The sequence below is a fragment of the Lissotriton helveticus genome, chromosome 5_1, assembly GCF_964261635.1.
Source record: "Lissotriton helveticus chromosome 5_1, aLisHel1.1, whole genome shotgun sequence".
In the NCBI taxonomy this organism is placed as follows: Eukaryota; Metazoa; Chordata; class Amphibia; order Caudata; family Salamandridae; genus Lissotriton; species Lissotriton helveticus.
In genome coordinates, this window is record NC_136065.1 from 87,657,997 (window position 1) to 87,679,368 (window position 21,372).

A 21,372-nucleotide genomic window follows, 5' to 3' on the forward strand; every position below is an offset into this window, starting at 1 on the left:
CGGCAGAAGCCCAGGGACTCTTGCTGGGATTTAAGGTGGCGCGCGCAAGTGGGGCCAGCCGTGGATGCTGCCTGTCAAAAATCCAGCCTCGTTTCAGGCAAACCACTACGATCCAATTGACTGTAATTGAGTTTCACAGTATGATATGGTGTTTAATGCCATCTTTTAATGTAATAATTTGCCACAGGCACGGGCCTTTATTCAATTATAAACAATGCTGCTTTCACTTTAAATTTAAAGAATCCGAGGTGAGCGCTGCCCTCCAACATACACTTTATTTCTGCATGGCGCCGGCATCGCCTCTCCTGCTGTTGATTGCTTTCCCTTATTCCCAATGTCCCATTACAAGTGTTTCTGGGTCATAAATGATCGGGTTTCACACTACAGACCAGTTAATTCCTTGCCCGGAGCCTGTGGCTAATGTTTCAAGGCAGGGGCGTAAACATTCTCAGTCCCCTGCCGCAGTCCGGGTGGAGCAGACAAGGCTCCTGCTGGACAGGCATAAGTGCACCCTGGAACCCGGCTCTACCTCCCTACAACCACCCACTCCAACCTACACTCCAGCTGACAGTTTCTGCCTGCTCAGAACAGACTATTCAGTCGTGTTTTTTTTGGCAAAATGGTGACAAATTGCGTGGTAAAGCACCAAGTAACACAGGTCAGAACAGTTATTCCCAATTTCAGGGCGAAAAAAAATCAAATGATTGGACTTTCCTGTAGAGATACTAGCTGCTTACTTTAATTACAGCATCCCGGTATCTTCACACCAAAGTTTAGCCTTTCGTAATAAGGGCCAAAGACTGCATGTTTCCTTTATACACAGAAAAGTTGTAAGTCCGCAGCAGTGTAGTTAGGTACATTTTGCCCAAATTTCCCTAGGATTGTTTACAGAAACACCATACTAGAGAAGCATACAGTACGATCTTCCGTCACACAACTGAATTTGTGCAGCTTGGACTAGAAGTGCACGCTTCTCACTCAGATAACAAGCTCTTTCCAGTGAATTTAGCAAGCTCCCCTCATACAGAAAATAAGACATAGTCATTAGAGTTGCAAGCTTCACCTATTGGCAGGGCCACTGGAATTATGCGGCAGTGGAAAGCCAAATTATGCGGCAAGGTTGAGTAAATTATGCAGCAAGAAAAGGCAAATTATGAGCATATTTCGGGATAGTATTACTTCATTCATTATCCTTTTTAAACTTGTTAACACTGTCTGGGCATTAGTTGCACCGCTTTAGTACCAGTTTAACACAAAAATATAGTAATAAGCAGCAGAAAGGTGAGCAGTACAACTTTGCACAGGGCTTTCCACTGTACGGCTACACCGGTCACTGCAATTTTAGAAACTTTTACACCGTTTGAGTTAAAACTACATTTTTGGAGGGTAAAAGCTGCAGATTATGCAGCAGATGCTGAACTATGTGGCAAATGACCGCGGGCTGCCTGCCTACAACATCCAGCAGGCAGTGCGGTCTCGCGTGAGGTGCCGGCCGGAAGCCCCGCCCCCCGGGACCTTCAAAATCGGCACCGGTGCAACGCGCAGCGGGACGTGCCACCAACCTGACTGCAATCCGCGCCGTGAGAGGAGAAACGCTGCTGCCTGTTACCTGCTGGGGGAGAGCTGGGGGATTGTTGCTGCCGCTGGCCACCCGTGCCTGGAGTCACCTGCGGACCGCGCGCTGCCTGCCTCCAACATCCAGCAGGCAGTGCGGTCTCGCGTGAGGTGCTGGCCGGAAGCCGCGCCCCCTGGGACCTTCAAAATCGGCACCGGTGCAGCGCGCAGCGGGACGCGCGCGGGTTTCGCCCGGGGCTAGGCCCGGGCAAAGGACGGGCCCTCTACGGCCCTCTGAGGCCAGAAGAGGCTGGGCTGGGCCGGGCCACGTCCCTAACTCCCCTCCTGCATTGATGAAGGTATTTGTCTAACTTCATGATTATCTGGTGCCCCGAGTCCCTCCTATTGACATTGAGTGGTCTATCTTCAGTGCTGTTGAAGAATTGAAGAAACATTTAGGCCTGAGCAGCATGAGAAAGTTAACCAAAACTACCAGGATGCCCACCCTAAGATCTAATACCAAACAGAGGGTGGACACCCCTCAACCAGTTCCTACACTGACAGCGATAGACATAATGTTGAAACAGACTATAGGGGCAGTATCTACCGCAATAGCGAATACAGAAAGGAGGATGTCCTTACCACCGATGATAATCTCTCAAGACCCACAAGATGTAGTAGACGACTCTGTAATAGTCACTATAGACGCAATAGACGATTTAGACTTTAGTCTTGGTGTTACCTCCTCTTTTGCTGAGCTCCCGTGTGCTCAGGCCCCCATTGAGACAACAGGGGATATAGAAAATACTCAGCCCAATCTAAGCACCGCGAGGGGTAGAGAGAAGGCGAACTCAGGCATTATAGAGCCAAAAAGAGCTAGTGAAGCTCGTGTGCATAAGAAAAAAAAGGGGCAAAATAACACACTAAATCATAACCTAGTGGCTCCAATTACCAATTCTACATCAGGAATACCTTGCTGGGTGGCAAATATGGTAGCCGACCTCAAGGCAGACCTTGAAGACAACCGCTTATGTCAAAAATCGACAGATTAACATCCTTAATAAATAACAAAGTGATGGGTTCCAACAGGCAAGTGGGAAATGATGGCACATTAACTAAGGAGGGGTCAAAAGGGGAAACTGCTAATAATACAACAAAAGATAAAGTAGTACCAGTAAACCAATCCACAGCAAATAGACCAAAGGAAGTCACGCAAAATAACATCCCGACTGTGAAGGAAGCCCCTATATCCCTGAATCCCAGTGCACCCAGTACCACCCCACAGGTCCAATCGAAGCAAGGTAATGGAAATCCTTTAGTCTTAAACGATAAAACAGGCCAAAAACCGAAAGAAAGTACAAGCACAAATACTCCCCTAATAAAAAATCAAGCGGAAAAAGTAAGAGTGGCTCGCTTCCAGACAATTAATCTTCCGCCGGAAGCCTTGCCCTTTGTGGTCGTGCTGACAGGAGTGCCACCCCTGAAAGAAGGAAAAAAGGAAACACAACTTGAACTAAAAAATAAATGTGTGCAATGGCTAAAGTTAAATAAACCCCTACCTCCAAATATCTTTGGGGAAATACTCACGGTTAGAATAGGGGAATGGATAGGGAGAGGTATAAAAACAGTAGCAGGAGACATTATAACTATCAACTTCAGAGACACAGCCGCAGTGAATTATATATGTAATGCACCCCCTAGTGGAACTAATACACAAATCCACTCTCTACATCTCTCATATTTCTACCCGATCATACCCCAAAGGCAATTGCAGAGAAATAGGATACCTATGAGTAGGGTTCACCAGCTAGCACCCAAACACAGATTTCACCAATGGCAAACGCCCTGGCAAGGCACCCCAGACTACGATCCTTTTTTATTACAGTACGCGCACTGGAACAGGTTCTGTGCACTGGACGAGGTGGACTGACTTGCACTTGAGGAAATCAGAATTCCACTACCTGACAAGAGATTGGATGAGGAAGATTTCAAAATGTTAGGAATCTATACACCAATTGCAACAAAAGATAGCAGGGCAGGATGGCTAGCTCAAGGAATCCTAAAAAACAGGAAGGGGAAACTAAATTGTCAGACCAAATAAATCAACTGACAACAGTAGACCAAACTAGGCGGATTACGGAAATTTCACAGGTCTCAGCTCTATGCCCCCACCTTATCTCTGTACCAGGGTCTAGTACTGCTCAGTCCACGTCTTCTACTGCACTTATACCTCCATTTAAATGTTTGGGTCCTCAAAATAGTGATGGTTACGATCCCAAGGGTTCATTTATGATTCTTAGTTGGAACATAGCAGGTATTCACAGGAAATTGGCCTCACCAGAGTGGAATGCTTTGGTGTAGGCACATAAGATTTGTTTGTTCCAGGAGACTTGGATCTTAGAACCACTCCATCGTGTTGGCTATGCCACATATTTTGTGCCTGCAGTACCTCCCAGAAATGGGAAGGGCTGCCCTTCGGGGGGTCTTCTCATCTGGGTAAGTATCTCCCTTAACTGCTGTATAACACCTAAGCAGATTAATAGCCCAGATATTCTAGGAATCTCCTTGAGAGGTCCCCGTAGGGGGTTAACCCTCGATCTGTTTACTATATATGTCAGAGGCACTAAACATGGGTCTATGTCCCCGATAGTAACCACACTTGAAGCAGAGCTCAGAGAAAACATTGTTGGTGCTCAAGTCTTAGTTGCGGGAGACTTTAACTGTACCTATGAGCCACTCTCAACAGATGACATTTTTGATCTGGATGAGGATGATACTAGAAGGGGTATTCCAGCCCTAACTATTCCCCCGATTAAAAGATGGTCCCAAAGTGCGATCCAATTAAATGCTTTAACGCTGGAGTTTGGCCTAAGAGCCACAAATGGTCGTACAATTTCAGATCCTACGGGTGCTGCCACATTTAATAGACCTAACCACACCTCAAGGATCGATTACATTCTGCTAGATTTTACACTCTGGGGATTAGTGCAGGATATGGTAGTCTTACCTACTGTAGAAAGCGATCATAATTCGCTCTCTCTGTCTCTTAAAAATCCTTGGCCTAGCAACATAGTTGACATGTCCCTTAAGCAAGCTCACAAAATCTCTGTTTCCTCTTGTGGGAGACGCCTGAAGTGGAATAAGATTTCAGCTGACGAAGATAAACTTAATACCATTAATGAAATGCTTATGGCTTCACAAATGGAGTTGGATACTACCGATCCGGCCCTGCCAACAGCTGGAAGGGTCACATCTATTTTTGAGGACACACTTAGGTCTATAGGGGACGTATTTTTGAAAAAGGTGCGTGTGGGCAGGAATATGGCAACCCGGAACCCAAGGGGCAAGAACGATTGGTACACATCCGCATGCAGGCATGCAAAATCTCTTTTGATTGAGGCTATTAAAGGCAAATCACAAGCCCTGATATAGGGAGCTAGGAAAGAGCATAAGCAAATATTGGCAAGTGCAAAAAAGGAGTGGGAAGAAGAGTACTGGCGTACTTTAAAAGAGGCAAGCTCTGGGATTGATTCAAGGCGTTTCTGGGATACAATCAGAGCCAGAAACAGGCCAGACAGTGACCTCATAACATGTAACATCACTAGCCAAGTGTGGGTGAACCACTTTTCCAAATTGTATACTCGCCAATCCGGAAATAACATCATAGATACATCCAAGGATGAACAGGGCTGGGAGGTGGCTCTTATAAACCCCGACTTTCCAACAAAAAGAGTAGAGTATGCTATTGGTACTATTGTGTCTCAAAAGGACTGGGAGGTAGATCTAGCAGACGCCGACTTCTCAATAAAAGAAGTAGAGTATGCCATTAGTACCCTTATGCCCCAAAAGGCGGCCGGACCAGATGGTATCCCCGGGGACCTGCTTCGTTCAGATATCCCGAAATGGGGGAAATTCATTCACCGCCTGCTTATTGCCATCTGTAGGGGTGCACCGATTCCCACATCCTGGAAAGGGGCGGAGGTCGTCCCTATTTTTAAAAAAGGGGCTAGGGACGACCCGTCGAATTATAGACCCATAAGCTTGTTGGACATAACCCAAAAGGTAGTCAGCAAGATGTTGTTGGTCAGAATATTACAATGGATCAGTGAAAACAACATCCTTTCCGACTACCAAGCATGATTTAGAGTAGGCACCGGCACAATAGAACAAGCCTTCAGATTGATGTTAGTATACTGGAAGGTGGTGGTCATAGGCAAGGGCAGTCTTTATCTCGCTTTTATCGATTTAAAGACTGCCTTTGACCTTGTACCTAGGGAGACTCTCTGGAGAGTCCTTACTGACATGGGGATTCCACATTACATCTTAGTGCTACTTGTAAGGCTCCATGAGAATAGCTTCGCCCAGATAAGATGGGGTACAGAGGGAGAGAAAACCAGCAGTATCCCGGTAGAGAGAGGGGTTCGCCAGGGATGTGTTTTAGCTCCCACCCTTTTTTCTTTGTATATCAACGGTGTGGTTGAGCATCTGTTGAAAGATCCTTCAGATGAACCATCCCTGGCGGGGGAGCGTATCCCCACCCTTCTCTTTGCGGATGATACGCTCCTGTTATCTAAATCCCCAATGGGTCTCCAAAAACTTCTCAATAACTTCCAGTCTTTTTGTACAGAACGGGGCCTGGTAATCAATACGGATAAAACGAAATATCTTGTGAGGAATCCCCCTAAAAAATCTGTGCGTCCCCCAAAGTTGAATGCTGTACCTTTGGGGAGGGTGGATGTATTTGATTACCTAGGCATCCGTTTGTCGCACAACATGCAGTGGGCTCCTCACTTAGACAAAATGCTGCTAGCCCACAAGAGGGTAACAGGGGCTCTCCTGAAGGAGCAGCGCTCATGTGCTATTAGACCTATAGCCCCTGTTATTGAAATCTATGCAGCAAGGGGAGTTAGCTCTGCTCTTTATGGGGCAGAGCTATGGGGCTCATGTAACACCAGCGAATTGTCAAGATCTGAGAGGAAGTTCTGTAGGGCCATTATGTCACTTCCCCAGGGTACACCTATGGTCCCATTAATGCTTGATTTAGGTTGCCGCCCTATTGGAGATCTGGCAAAGTTCCGGCCCTTATTTTTATGGGCCCGGCTGTGGCGAGTCCCGGAGCTTGCCAAATATGCTAAAGGGCTCTCTGAAGTAATGTCTTTACCGGGGTGGCACAGAATAAAATGGTTGAGAGACATGAAGCCCTTCTGTGTAACTTGGGTCTAAGTGGAGCCTGGGCAAATAGGTTTTCTCCCCCAAAGGCAACACTCAAGAGTCTGTACTGGAATTGGATTTTGACTCAACGGATCCCTAACCGTACATTGGGCAGACTTACGGAGGACTTTTTGAAATTCAAGGACTTGCCCATTCGGGAACTCTACTTAGATATCATTGAGAGACCATTTGATAGGACCCTTTATTTTAAATTCAGGACTGGGACTCTCCCTCTGCATGCTTTTACATCTCGCTGGAAACCGCCAGCACAGACTACAGAGTTTTGCCCCACTTGTGTATCTAGACAAGAGTCAGTGGCACATTTTCTGTTTGAGTGCCAGGAGTATACACAACCAAGAAGAAGATGGCTTAAGCAACTGTGCCGCCTGTTAGGGACTAGGCATCACATTGAGGCATTACGTATTTTAATGTCGGACTCTAGACCACTGTATGTCTGTGCCCTTTCCAAATTCTTATCATGGGCCTGGTTTATTAGAAGCAAAAGGCTTAAAGGAAGTGTTTAATTCTCTTTTAATTAATTATTTATGAAATGCTTCTTTTATCTGAAAATTAAGATTTTTTAAGGCAAAATGTAATCAAATTTCTGTATTCTCCTTTTCTCTTAAAAAATGTAATTGTGTGTTTTTACTGTGAAGCTTTTATGATAAGTTTTTATCGAAATAAAGCCTTTTTGACTTTGACTTTGATGTGGCAAATGAGGCAAATCTATAATTATGCGAAAATCGCCACTGCATCAAAATCGCATAATTCCATTGGCCCCGCCTATGGGCATATGTGATACAGCAAAGGCAGCAGCGATGAACCTCCTTCACACAAAAACTGTGACAGCACTTGGCAGGAGTGCAAGCTATACACACAGAATAGCATTTCCTCACACAGTGAGGAGCCCCTGGAGCATATGTTTGCTTACTCTCTCTCGTGTGCTGCTAAACCCTCACTCAAACCCCCTCCCCCCTTGATTCCACTTTGACCGCTCCTCCGCTGCAAGCCTACCCCTTGTGGTCCTTTAAATACAATGATATCATTTATTTTTAATTCAGAAGTGCCAGCAACTGTCATTTTCTAATATGCCCAAACAAGCTGCCATTTTCTGACAGACGCTTCACTACATGAAAAGCGTTGCACGCTTAAAATATCTTTCTTTTTTTAATTTATCAATATAAGAATCTAAGTGGCTTCCAGCTTTTTAAATCGGCCAATAAAAACAAGCATTGGCATAAGCAATAGGTCTCGCCTTTGGGACCTTATAAGTGTTCAGCCATGCAACAGTTGATGTTGTTGCACCAAGGATATGGTGCTGCATAACTAAACACTTATAAGGTCCCAAATGCGAGACCTATTGGCTATGCCAATTCTTGTTAGTTTTACTCTCCATTTCTGTAAACTATTAATTCCTGTCCTGGAACTGCTGCGGCAAGTGGGGGGAGCCTCCTCCCTGACCCCCTGCTCTCATGACATCTTTAATATTAGCACTCAATGTGTGGAGGCAGGGTAACCTTTCACAAAAACGTGCGCTCAAATTAACAACGAACAATTAAGTTTCTTCACTCAATATTACTGTTTTCTTCAGTGTTACTTTATGGGAAAATCTAAGAGCGAGTGGAGGCGTGAATCCGTTACAGCAGGCCCCTGACGAAGGGTCGTACCTACCGACCCGAAATGCATTGGGCGGAAGAGTAATGCTATAAAATTGGATTGTTGGAAAATAAAATATCGCTGACCCTTATGAAATGAAATAAGGAAAGAAAATGATTAATAAACATTAAAATGAACTGATGAGAAAACTTTGGATTTAGCATCATTGGAAGAAAACAGTAATATTGAGTGAAGAAACTTAATTGTTCGTTGTTAATTTGAGCGCACGTTTTTGTGAAAGGTTACCCTGCCTCCACACATTGAGTACTTTATCTAAGACACGAACAGGCATCGTGTGACAAACGTTTGCGCCACCTTTAAGTGGATGGCGTATGGTTAAATATTTGGAAACGAGTGCATAGGGACTCAAGATTTATTTGATCTTTAATATTAGCCACAGCAGCAAATGGGAGCGTCCGGATACTCATTTATTTTTATCTTTTCTAATACTTGGAGGAAAACCAAATATAACTGTTGGGGAAATCCCCACTTATCAGCCATCCATTGATCAGGAAGCTTGCTTTGAAGGGTCTTTGACTGAGTGAATCGAGATCATCAAAACTCGACCTCCCCTCATTGACCTCAGCATTTCATGTCTGCTGGGAGCTCTGCTGCTGAAGGGGCCGCTACTCACACTCATCTCTGGAGGGCAGAAAGGATGGCAGCTTCCAAATCCTTTCTTTTCACATGTGTGATTCATGTGCAGACACTGGACACTGAACACACAAAACGTCAATCCTGATTGGAAAGAGCAGAATGTTTACATCCGGCAGATGTCCCGTGCGGCGTCATATATTCAGCAGCTGCACATTTACTATCCCCGTCCTATGCGGGGCTAACAATGCTTGTGAAGGCGGGGGTGTCCCAAACGTGCAACGCTTTCACTCTTTACTTGGACAAATTTAATTCCTAGATTTTACTTGTGAGAAAGTGTCATTCTAAAGGTCACACATTTGAAAGTAGAATGTCTCTCACAAGTACACTGAAAACCAGAAAATATTAAACGAAAAAAGCAATCTGAAAACTTGGCAGCTATGTCGGGTATCCTAGCTGAGGAAGGTGCCAATCCTGGAGCCTCTCTCTATTCGTGTAGACTGGTCTGACCACCTCCTCATCCCATTCTCTCTTCACCTATCACACTCTATAACTCTTGGCCAACCTAAGAGGGCTACCTCCGGGTTCCGTGACACTAAAAATATTGACGTTGGTTACCTCTGTGAATCAGCTTTGCTATCACTTCCAAGGCTTGACCCGAACCTAAATGTTGACAAACTCACCTCCCAATGCCTCACAGTCCTTGCAGTCGAAATCAATAACGTCGCTCCTCTCCAAAGCAAAATGAAAAGGCCCACTCCCTCAGCACCTTGGTTCAACAAATCCCGCTATGAAGAAAGGAAGCACCTAAGAATCCTGGAGAAACAATGGAGGCAAGCGCCCTCCACCGATAATTTGGCCATGCTTCGGTCCGCAAGATCCAAGAACCACAAGCACATCTTCCTTGGGAAAGTGTTGCACTTCAGAACCCTCCGTGACTCAGCCAAAAATAGACCCAAAAAAGTATTTGATCTCATCAAGAATACTAACTGCTCTCTCCCAAACTCCAAGTTGGAGGATTCTACAAAGAAAGCAGCTGATTTCACTATATTCTTTGATGAAAAAGTGAAATTACTTGTGGATCAGGTTGTTCATCCTACCCCTCCAAAAGAGTGCAACTCCTTAGCCATTTGGCAAAACTTTGACCCCATCTCTGAAGATGCCTTCCTTAATTGCATCCTCGAAACAAAGCCCTCCAATCATTCTCTTGACCCCTTCCCTAGTGCCATTGCCATTGGCTTCTATACCCATTCTCTTTCCTATTGGACCACTCTGGCCAACCTCTCCCTCTGTCAAGGCTCCCTTCCTGTCTCCTTCAAATCTGGGCAGGTCACCCCTCTGCCTAAAAAACCCACTGCTGATGCGAATGACCTCAACAACTTCCGCCCCATCACTAATCTACCCTTTCTTGCGAAGATCACAGAAAGATGTGTAGCGAAACAACTCTCTCGTCATATGAAGGACAATGATCTTCTTGACAATTTTCAGTCTGGCTTTATCCAAAACTGCAGCACTGAAACAGCCCTGCTGCAAGTGATTGATGACGCACTGCGGATACTCGATTCGGGGGGGGGTCTTGTCTTCTAATTCTTCCTCCTCTCCTCCTCACTTTCTCCTCCCCCAGTTCAATCATGGATGGATCAGATGAATCTACTTAACAATAAACCCATCATTGTCGACAGCGCAAAATCCCTTGGTGTCATACTCGACAAAAAACGCAATCTAATCTCCCCCATCAATTCCATTGCAAAGTCTGCTCGATACCAACTGCGCCTTCTTTGGGGAATTTGTCGCTTCTTCCCGGAGCAAGACCTTAAAACCCTGGTCCAATCGCTGGTCCTCTCCAGACTGGACTCCTGCAGTTCTCTTCTTACTGGCCTCCCCGAATCCCACCTGTCCCCCCTTAAATCTGTTCTCCATTCAGCAGCTCGTTTCATTTAGGGCCAAAAGTAGCGAACACATCACACCCATGTTATCCACCCTCCGCTGGCTTCCCATCTAGGCAAGATCTATCTACAAGACTGCCTGTATCACCCACAAAGCCTTGCACTCCTCCTCTACTCGCTACCTGGGGAATAAACTGAAATTCTCTGGAGGCTCTAGACCATCACGAAATGCGGAAAATGTACTGCTTGAACCTACCGCTTTCAAGAAGGAAATATCAATGGCCCAATCCTTTTCAGGGAATGCGGTTAGAATCTGGAACTCACTTCCGCCTCATCTCCGGGCCACCACCTCTCTATTATCTGAAGGAAGACCTTCCATTATAGAAAATTCTATTCTCCATGACTATGGAAGTGCCTTCCCATTGTGTTATGGTTTGAGTGTCTGCCATTTATTGCAGTATTATCCTTCTACCTGTGTTTGGTACTCTTTTGTAACATGCACACGCCACTTTTCTCTTGTAACATACTGTTTGCTACCTCTTACATTTTGTTTGCTTTAGATACTTGCACAAGTGCCACCATTGCCTACGTAACGTTTGTTCTTGTGTTTGAGTGTCTGCCATTTATTGCAGTACTATACCTCTACTTGTACTTTGTACGCTTTTGTAACCTGCACACGTCACTTTTTCCTCCTGTAACATACCGTTTGCTGCATCTTATATGTTGTTTGCTCACGATTGTCACTTTTGCCTCATGTAACTTAACGTTTGCTTTTGTAATTTGTTAACTTGTAATTTTCTCCTCATGTATCAGTAGTGTTCCTATTGTGAAGCGCTCTGACGCCCTCGGGTAAAGTCCGCGCTATATAAAAACGCAAAAAATAATAAAATAAATAGCCGAGGAAGGGGCCAATCCTGGAGGTAAAGCCCAGGATCAGACGAGTCAGCCCCGCCCCCCTCCTGCTCTGAGTGACTCGATCACGGAAGTCCCAGCGCAGCCAGAGAGGGGCAGACGCACAGACACACCCACTGCACACGGAGAGGGGCAGACGCACAGACACACCCACTGCACACAGAGGGACAGGCGCACAGACACACCCACTGCACACAGAGAGGGACAGACACACCCACTGCACACGGAGAGGGACAGACGCACATACACAACCACTTCACACAGAGAGGGACAGACGCACAGACACACCCACTGCACACAGAGAGGGACAGACGCACAGACACACCCACTGCACACAGAGAGGGGCAGACGCACAGCCACACCCACTGCACACAGAGAGGGACAGACGCACAGACACACCCACTGCACACAGAGAGGGACAGACTCACAGACACACCCACTTCACAAAGAGAGAAACCGAAACTTACCTTCACTTCCTGCATTTCTGCATCATGGCGGCAGCAGCTCAGCTCGGGAACCTCCAGGAAGAGGCCACTTGTTCCATCTGTCTGGAATATTTTAAGGATCCGGTGATGATCGATTGTGGACACAACTTCTGCCGCTCCTGCATCACCCAGAGCTGGGAGGGAAGAGATGAAAACTTCCCCTGTCCACAGTGCAGGGAGATATCTAATGGGAAAAACCTCCGACCCAACAGGCAGCTGGGGAACGTGGCGGAAATGTTAAAACAGTTTCATCTGCCCCCCGTGAAGCCCCCGGAGGAGAATCTGTGTGAGAAACATGAAGAGAAGCTGAGGCTGTTCTGTGCAGAGGATCAGAGGATGATATGCTGGGTCTGCCGGGAGTCCAAGGAGCATAAAACACATTCCGCAAGTCCTATAGAGGAGGCTGCAGAGGATCACAAGGTATGTCTGTGGATGTCCAGGGATCACTGAGTCGCTTAGAGAGCACACGCTGTGTGTGAGAGTTTGCAGAGATCATAAGTCATCCTTAGTATAATTCAGACCAGACAGCTACGTGTTACAGGGACACTACTTTTCCATTCCTGGATTTTGCTTTTTACATATCATATTCATCTGGTGTGTTGAAGCAATATCGTCAAGTAAAATTAAACAAGACTACAACTCCCAGAATGCACTGATAGGTTAATACAAAAACCCTGATATGGAAAAAGTTGAGTCCCGGTGCCATGGAGTCATCTGGTCACCCTCCCTGTGGATGCCATTGAGGAGGCTGCAGAGGAGAACAGGGTATGTCTGTGGGTGTTTATGGATTTTAATGCACCCCTGGGCCCCAAAGAGAAGTCTGTGCAAGGAGTGTATGTGGGTGTTCACGATTCACAAGTGAAGACAGTGTAAGTTCTACAGAGGAAGAAGCTGCAGAGGAGCACACGGTATGTGTGTGGGTGTTTGGGGATCACAATTTAATTCACTCGTTAAGTTTTTAGAAATATACAAAGTATGTTTTGCAGTGTTAAGGGATCAAAATTCACCCTGTGGGTACCATAGACTGTGATGACCAAGATCACACAGCATGTATGTAGGTAGTGAGGAGTCACAAGTGCAGACACTCTATGAGTCTCCCTGAGGATTACAAAATATATTTGTCGCTTCAGGGATCAGAGGTTGTGCACTATGAGCCCCATAGAAGAGGCTGCAGAAGAGCACAAGATGTGTCTGTGGGTATTCAGAGATCACAATGAACCCTCTGGATCCCCCACAGAAGGCTGCCCTAAAGCACAAGGAATGATTGTGGGTGGGAGAGACCTATATAGGAAGCTGCAGAAGAGCACACAGTGTGTCAGTCAAAGCGCTGAGATCACAGGCCGTTCACACTGTGAGCTACAGATGCGGCTGCAGAAGATCAGAGGCGTGTGTGGGGGTGTTTTAGGATCAAACAAGACAAGGTAGTGTCAGTAGGCGCTCTCCACTCTGAGTTTGAGGAAACATCTACCCACTTTGATATATGCAGCGGCCACCATTAGTAGTGTCATGGCTGGTCATGGGAGGGGGTTTCACTCGGGTTAAAAGCAGGACCTCTGTGGGTGGACTTCACTCTCGCACTCTGCTGGAGAGCAACACGCCAGATGTAAAACACTTGTCAGGGGGCTCGTGGTACGAGTCTCCTGCACAAGAAGATATCCCTGGCCAGGATAGTACAACAGAAGCAGTTTGACACATGGACGCGGTTCCAAGACCTTTGACCCTACTGTTCACAGTCTCTATCTGACTGCTGCCATCCTGCCTCTTCGAAATGGGGTCTCTAGTTGGCAGGGGTATGCACCCTGTCCAAGTAGGAACCGTCACTCTAGTCAAGGTAAATAAGTTACACACTAGGAATAACCTCTGTTCACCCCCATGGCAGCTTGGTACCAAGCAGTCAGGCTTGTCCTGAGAGGAAATGCGTGAACTATTTGTATGCACACACAGTAACACAGTAAAACCAGCATTTGCAATGCAATAGGTCTCGCATTTACGCAAGTTTAAGCTATTGGCATTGTAAATGACAATGCCTTTTATTTATGTTTTAAAAACCAGAACAAAAATAAAAGGCATTATCATATACAATGCTAATAGCTCAAACTCGCGTAACCTATTGCATTGCAAATGCTTGTTGCTGTTGGGAATAGTCTGGAAGCATTTTGTCACTTCCCGTCCCATTTCTCACTGATGCAATAGTTTACCCCAGTGGTTCTAATAAGTAAACTTGTTCCACATACAGCACAGGATTTTGGGGCGTTATTTGTTCATCCTATTTACTAACAAATGTGGGCACCCTGCAGCTTTTTAAGGAACCCAATTTATGACCTAGCACCTGACGAGGGAGGGTGAAAGGCTCCAAAGAAACTGTGGATAGGGAGAGAAAGCATACAGCTTTCTTGTCTTTTCGGTGGAGACATCATGTCCATCAGCAAAGAGGAGAGATTACCACCCCCTAAGTAGAGATGCCTATGTGGCTGCCCGTAACAGGTACAAACTTGCCATTCTTACAGCAAAGAAAACCTACGCATCAGGGAAAATTCTATCGGCTTCATGTCAATCCAAAGAAATCTTCAAGGTCCTCAACGAATTCACCACCGACCCTAGGACGCTCCCCATTCAGGTTGCCACACAGGAAGCATGTAATGCTCTCAGCACCTATTTTGTTGAAAAAATTGTATTGATCAAGGACACCATTCCAGCTACTTCTCCTGGCGCTGGTTCTGTCCCCCCCCCTCACAACCTGTCCTCATTCACACAATTCCCCCTCTTAGACCATACCTCTTTGGCCACTCTTGCCACCCGCATCAAATCCGGATCCCCAGATGACTGCTGTCCCCCGTCCATTCTTCGGGCTATCTGCCACTCTTTACCCAACTGCATTCTTCCTTTGCTCAACTCTTCTCTTTCTTCTGGTACGGTGCCTGGCTCCTTCAAGGAAGCTGTTCTGGTGCCCCTCCTGAAGAAGCCAGGGGCGGATCCCGCCGTTCCAGCAAATTACCGTCCTATCTCTCTTCTGCCTTTCTTTTCTAAAATCCTGGAAGCCCACGTCACTACCTGTCTCTCACAGTTTATCGAGAGTTCCAACTTCCTCGAGGTCAATCAGGCTGGCTTCAGACCCGGCCACTCTACTGAGACTGTGATCTTGGCGGTGCTGGATGCCTTGAGAGACGGGGTTGACAAGGGTACCCCCCAGGCCCTGGTATTATTAGATCTGTCTGCCGCCTTCGACACGGTGGACCATAACATCCTTCTCCACCGTGTCGAGGAGGCTGGCATCCAGGGCCTGGCGTTGGCCTGGGTCAGGTCATTTCTGACCGGCAGGTCTCAGACCCTTAGTCTGGGTACTTTCAGGGCTCCTAGGGAGCACTCGCTTTGTGGGGTTCCCCAGGGTTCTTCTCTATCCCCTCTTCTTTTCAACCTTTATCTCCGCCCTCTTCTTTTCTCTTTGAGGCAGTGGGACGTCACCGTGTTTAATTACGCGGACGACCTGCAGCTCATCTTCTCTCTTAACTCCCCTTCTGCTATTCCTAATTTTCAGGCAGTCATGTCCCATATTCTTCGGTGGATGGGCCACAACCAGCTGAAATTGAACCCCGGGAAGACGGAGCTCCTCCTCCCTGGCAGGAGCGCCACCTCCTGGGGGCCACAATTCTGGCCGGCGGAACTTGGCCCCTCCCCCACCCCCGTGGCTTCGGTGAAGAGCCTAGGAGTCACAATCGATTCCGGTCTATCCCTTGGGCCACAGGTAGGGACGGTGGTCTCATCCTGCATCTACCAGCTGCGCAGGATCAGGAAAGTGGCATCCCTCTTCACTCCCGATGCCCTCCTGCAGGTCATCATGGCTCTCGTCCTCTCCCGCTTAGATTTTTCTAACGCAATCTACCACGGTCTGCCTAAAACATCGGTGGCCAGACTGCAAGTGGTGCAAAATCAAGCGGCGAGATTGGCCCTAGGGATCCCGAAGTGGCAGTCCGCCAGGCCCCTCCTTGTCAAACTCCACTGGCTCCCTGTCACCGCAAGGGCGGCCTTCAAGATCGGCTGCCTTATTTTCAAATCGCTAGCCGGGCCTTGCCCTGCGTTCGTGAAATCTCTGATTAGTCCCTACTGCCCGTCTCGGAATCTGAGATCCTCTCATCTTCACCTGCTGACTGTCCCCTCTTACAAGCTCTGCAGATCTGGAGGCCGGAGATTTGCACACCTGGCCCCCAAGCTTTGGAATTCTCTTCCACTTTCTCTTAAAGTCTCCAATTCTTTGACTCTTTTTCGTAAGTCTCTAAAAACTTGGCTTTTTCCCCAATCTGCCTAGCCCTTCTGCAGTCTCCATGTCTATCCAGCGCCAGGAAACCCACGGTGTCAGTGCGCTCTATAAGCACCCCTTACAATACAATACAATACAATACAAGACCATTCTAATAAGGATCAGACAAAGAGGTCATGACGTTGGTCTATTCTACAGTAGACTAATACCATATCACGAGTAGAGCATTAAAGAAAGGTGTTAAAAGTTTACTCCTTTTTCATTTGCAAATGGCTAATCAAAGGCATTTATATTTGACAAAAACTCTGCCCACCTGATGACTTACTGTAGATCAGATACACAGCACTAGTTTATGCACCAGAATGTGAAAACCAGCACACCCAGTGCTCTCATCACGACCAGCCCAGTTAATTGAACTATGTGCGATAAGTGCTATTTCGAAATCTCGCAATTATGAGTTTTGTAGTACATATATTAGCAGGTAAAAATCTGCCAATAATCATGGGTGGAAAGTTACACCTATTAACAAGAACATGCAGATTTTGGTGCAGTAAGCACAAGGATCCTCATGCTATTCCTCAACATCTTGGAATTGGACGGTATTTACCGCACCAGCCAAATTCGAATTCTAAGAAGTCGTATTTTTTCAGGTGCAGTAAATATAAAATACATTTCTGTGCCACTCATAATAAGGGCTCATGTCTAAACCTGATACACGACAACAATGGTCCAAGCAGAGAGGCCAACAGGAAAGACAAGATTTAACAAATTAATGTATCCTGAATTGTATATGTACAAACCAGACTCCTCAACTTAGAGGTAGGGTGTAAGATATTACTTTCAACAATATGGAAGAGAAAATTAAATGATATCAGTACTTATCACACACATAGAAGTCAATGCATTTGATTGTTTTATATTTATGTGCAACTTGAAAGTGTAATTCACATTATTTACATATGGTCGCTCCAGAGAGAGAGAAGAAATAAAGGTGCTGAAAGAGAATGCTTGTGTGTGAAATTTCCCTTAGAAATCGAAAAGAGGAAAAGAACCTCATACATACATCATAGCTATTACAGGGAAGCCTCTCAGTTACATTTATTGGACATCATAACGCATTCTCGTTAAGCAAGGATACTTGTTTAATTATAACTGTTCCTTTTATGGATGGGTAATCCAATCCAGGCTTTGCGAGAGTGTGCAACACACAGACATGGAGAGGTGCGTATGCCCACCACTCCACAAGCATTCCTGATTTTTAAGAGGGAAGACACAATGGATCTCACAACTGTAGATGAAGTCTTCAGACTGCCCACACCGCAGAGGGGTCTAAACTTCCATAAATGCTGGGGGCAGGGGAGGCGTGATGGGGGTGGGGGTAGAAGGCCCCAGCAGCAATTTCCTTCTCCCATTTCGTGGATCCTGGAAGTCCCTGGGACACTTGATGTTGCCTCCTAAAGCAACTGAACTACAGATCTGTCCTTAAGTGTGAGATTGCCCATGTGTGGTCAGTGGCACCCGTTATTACCAGCTCCGTGGTGCCAAAGGCCGTCTACATGAGCCCAGAGTCACGTAAAATCTACGAGGTGGGGCTAATGTTTGCCACACATCAGCGGCGTCCATGTCACGGGGGGAAAAAAAACCATAAGTACTGAACTCACCACAAAGCTCTACCGGATCCAAGAGGAACAATGCAAACAGCATCCATGACGCCATACTGCAGATTCAAGAAGAAACAAGACCTATTGCATTGCAATGCTTGTTGGTTTTGTAGGCACGTGGACATTAAGTGATTTGCCCAGAATCACAGTATGTTGAACCGATGCCGGGACTCGAACCTGGTTCCCTAGTTCCAAAGTCGGCAACTCTGGCCCTTACGCCACACCCTCTCTCTGCCCTTGTGCCACATTTAAAAGCCACGTCTCCGAATGTAGGCTGCAGTGTCCCAGAACCTTCTGGAGTCTCCCCAAACTCATGCCATGGTGCTGTCTCGCGGTTGCCCCTTCCTTTAAAGGGTGGCTGGCTGGCCGCGCGGTAGCTCGTTGGGGCGCTGGGGCTGGGGCTGGGGCTGGGGCTGGGGCTGGGCCTGGGCCTGGACCTGGACCCATAACTGGTATGCGCAGGATTCCAATGTGTGTGTGTCTGTTGGATATGTGATGCGGTGGCGCCCGCAGAACAGGCCCCACGTCTTGTGGAATTAATTTGAAAGGGATCCCCGCCGGTGGTAAAAGAATACTGAATGGGATATTTCAAGGAAGGGACACTGTCTCGGAGGCCCGCCTGCTACTTCGTGAGATGTTTGGGAACCACCAGAGTTCGTAAGGACATTGGAATCCTGCGCATACCAGTTATGGGTATTTGGAAACCAGCATTGTGTCCAGGAAAATAAACTGTGAATGTTTAACACTATGGAACAACAGAGTGTTATTTGGGACGACATAGACAATATGATAGTATTAGCCCTAAATGGCATTGGTTTCTCTGAGATTGGATAATAATTTCGATTGAAATGTAGCCCCAAAAATATGCAGGAGATGTTCCTTTTAAAATTTTGGAAAACAGGGGGGACTAAGTGGAGAAACAATGTCCGTTGTAGTGCATTTTGGACATTGTAGTCTTTAAACAGCGCAAGTATGAACAAGCTGAAGAACTGAGGCGACATCGCGGGGCGCACTCCGGAAGTCAGGAAGCCTTCGTTAAGACGTTGGCGGGGCCTGCCAAAGAAACAGGAAGGAACCACCGGGGAGGACGTCCGGATTCCTGCAGGCTCCATGCTGAAGTCCTGGTCCATCTGGGACCGGGCGAAGAGCAAGGGCAGACTGCATGGTACCAGAGGCAACAGTGAGCTCCCGAGTGGTGAGGAGAGCCTCGTGGCGTACCAAGAGACAGCCAGGCAACCTCCAGACCGAGCCGGGGAGTGAGAGCTTGCTGACTGTTAGAAAAAAAAAGCGTGTCGCTCACTAGGCTTAAGGACATTCCGAGTTGAGTGCGCGTGCGCCTAGAAAACAAAAGTGAAACTACAGAAAGCTTGCGAGGAAGGGGGACAGCAGATGTGCACGGCGCGTTCACATTTCCAGTCCGGCATGCGCGTGCCACTCTCCTGTCTCCTTTCCGAGGTAAGTCAGTAGCAATAGATCTAGTTGGCGACAGCGCATCGCGCTGTGGTCGCCAGGCAAGACCTAAAAGCACCATAAAAGGACCCACACCAGTTTAGAAAAATAGCCAATATTTATCTGATTAGAACAAGACCAAAACAACAAAAAGCCCCCATACACAAGTCAAGATATGAGTTTTCAAAGATTAACTCAAGTTGCAGTACTTAAAAAATGAAAGGTTGCGCTTGACCAGGACAAAGTACCTTTATATGCGTTAAAAATCAAAGATGATGCATGGTGCATGGGAGGTGAGGCGTTGAAAAGGCAGGTGATGTGTCGGTTCCTTACTGCTATTCAGGTCGTTGGCACCGTGACGCTCGGGGACAGTGAGCTGCACAGAAGAGGTGACGCGTCACTGTAGACAGGGATGTGTTGGTTCCTTAAGGTGGTGCAAACTCATTGAGCCGTCCACGTCCAGAGATGATGCGTGGTACAGGGGAGGTAATGCCGTTTCTGAGCTTGATACCTTGGTTCCTTCCTGCAGTGCTCGGTCGGTGAAGAAATCGGCGCTCAGGGACGATGTATCGGTGATGAGCCAAGGTCAAGTTGTGCTGCGTCGATTTTACAGTGTCGAAGCAGGTGCTGTGTCTGAGTTGGAGCGGTGCGTCATGGAATTCGTTGATGCTTTGTTCGAGACTCACCCAGCTGTAGTTTTTCAGAGGCGCTACGACAAAAATGTGGGGCCTGCGTTATAGTAGAAATGTATTAGCCATACCATTACTGAAAATCTTTGCAGTATAAAACACTTGGACAACACCCATCTGCCCTCTCCATGAAGCTTCTCAGCGCTCAAGGTAAACATGCGATGTGCCTACGTGTGCCCTAATTGCTACTTTGTGTCCTTCTAAGACTACAAACTGATTAATAAATGAGCGATCCTTTATAATAATAGTTCGCTCCAATTTTGCATAGTCCTATTCAAAGTTCAATAGTTTTATGGGATCCTTGGGGGTCGTTGCCTGAATTGAGTCGGTTAACTTTGATGGGAGTTCTTGGTGTGCTTCATACTGGGGCCCACAACTGCCTTTCTGCTCCGATTGTGCATGTGAGGAAGCCCCTCGATTAAGTGACATCCATCGCTGTTAGGGGGCCGGGTGATTCAGTTGATGAATAATGTCAACCCTAGTTTCTGCTACCTGTTGCTGGATGTCAAGTGTGATTTTAATTTGATGGATAAACTTGCCTGCTCTGACAAGTAAGAAGGTAGTAGTTTCTGAAAAGCACCAATCCGAAGCGTCCTGCAGGTTCTAAAAACCCTTGAGCCAGATGTATCAAAGGGTTTTACCCATTCTGTGTCTATAGGAAAATGTGTTCATACGTATGGCCCCTTATACCTTAGGGTGGGGTGTAGCAAACAATGATAATCTCTGGCCAGAGTGGGGCAGCAGCATAAGAGATGTAGCCAGGATTCTCTACGGTAGTTGCATAGCCAGCAATAGACAGTGTTGTCTTTTCGAGCCCAAGTTGGGTTGAAGTCCAAGATATTAAGGGCAATGAGGCGAAGAAACAGGATTTTCCTTCTGGCTTGGGCTGAGAGTGGGTCTTGCAGGGAAGGTTGAGCTTTCCCAGAGATGTATGAACTGTCAAGTGCCAGTGTATGGAAGTTGTACCGGAGTGAAGCGAGATCTAGTTCAAACGAGATGGTCTGGACCTGGCGCTTCACT

The 21,372-nt window shown here is 46.8% G+C and overlaps 1 protein-coding gene across 1 annotated transcript in view; it reads left to right on the forward strand.

Annotated features, from left to right (window-relative positions):
• The first annotated feature begins 11,897 nt into the window (after positions 1-11,897).
• LOC144754187 (E3 ubiquitin-protein ligase TRIM39-like) overlaps positions 11,898-21,372 on the forward strand; it is a 181,098-nt gene continuing 171,623 nt past the window's right edge. Inside the window, exon 1 of the mRNA XM_078641770.1 lies at positions 11,898-12,718. Within this exon, the coding sequence (XP_078497896.1) occupies positions 12,305-12,718 (414 nt within the window). The 5' untranslated portion in view covers positions 11,898-12,304. The remainder of the gene's footprint in view (positions 12,719-21,372) is intronic.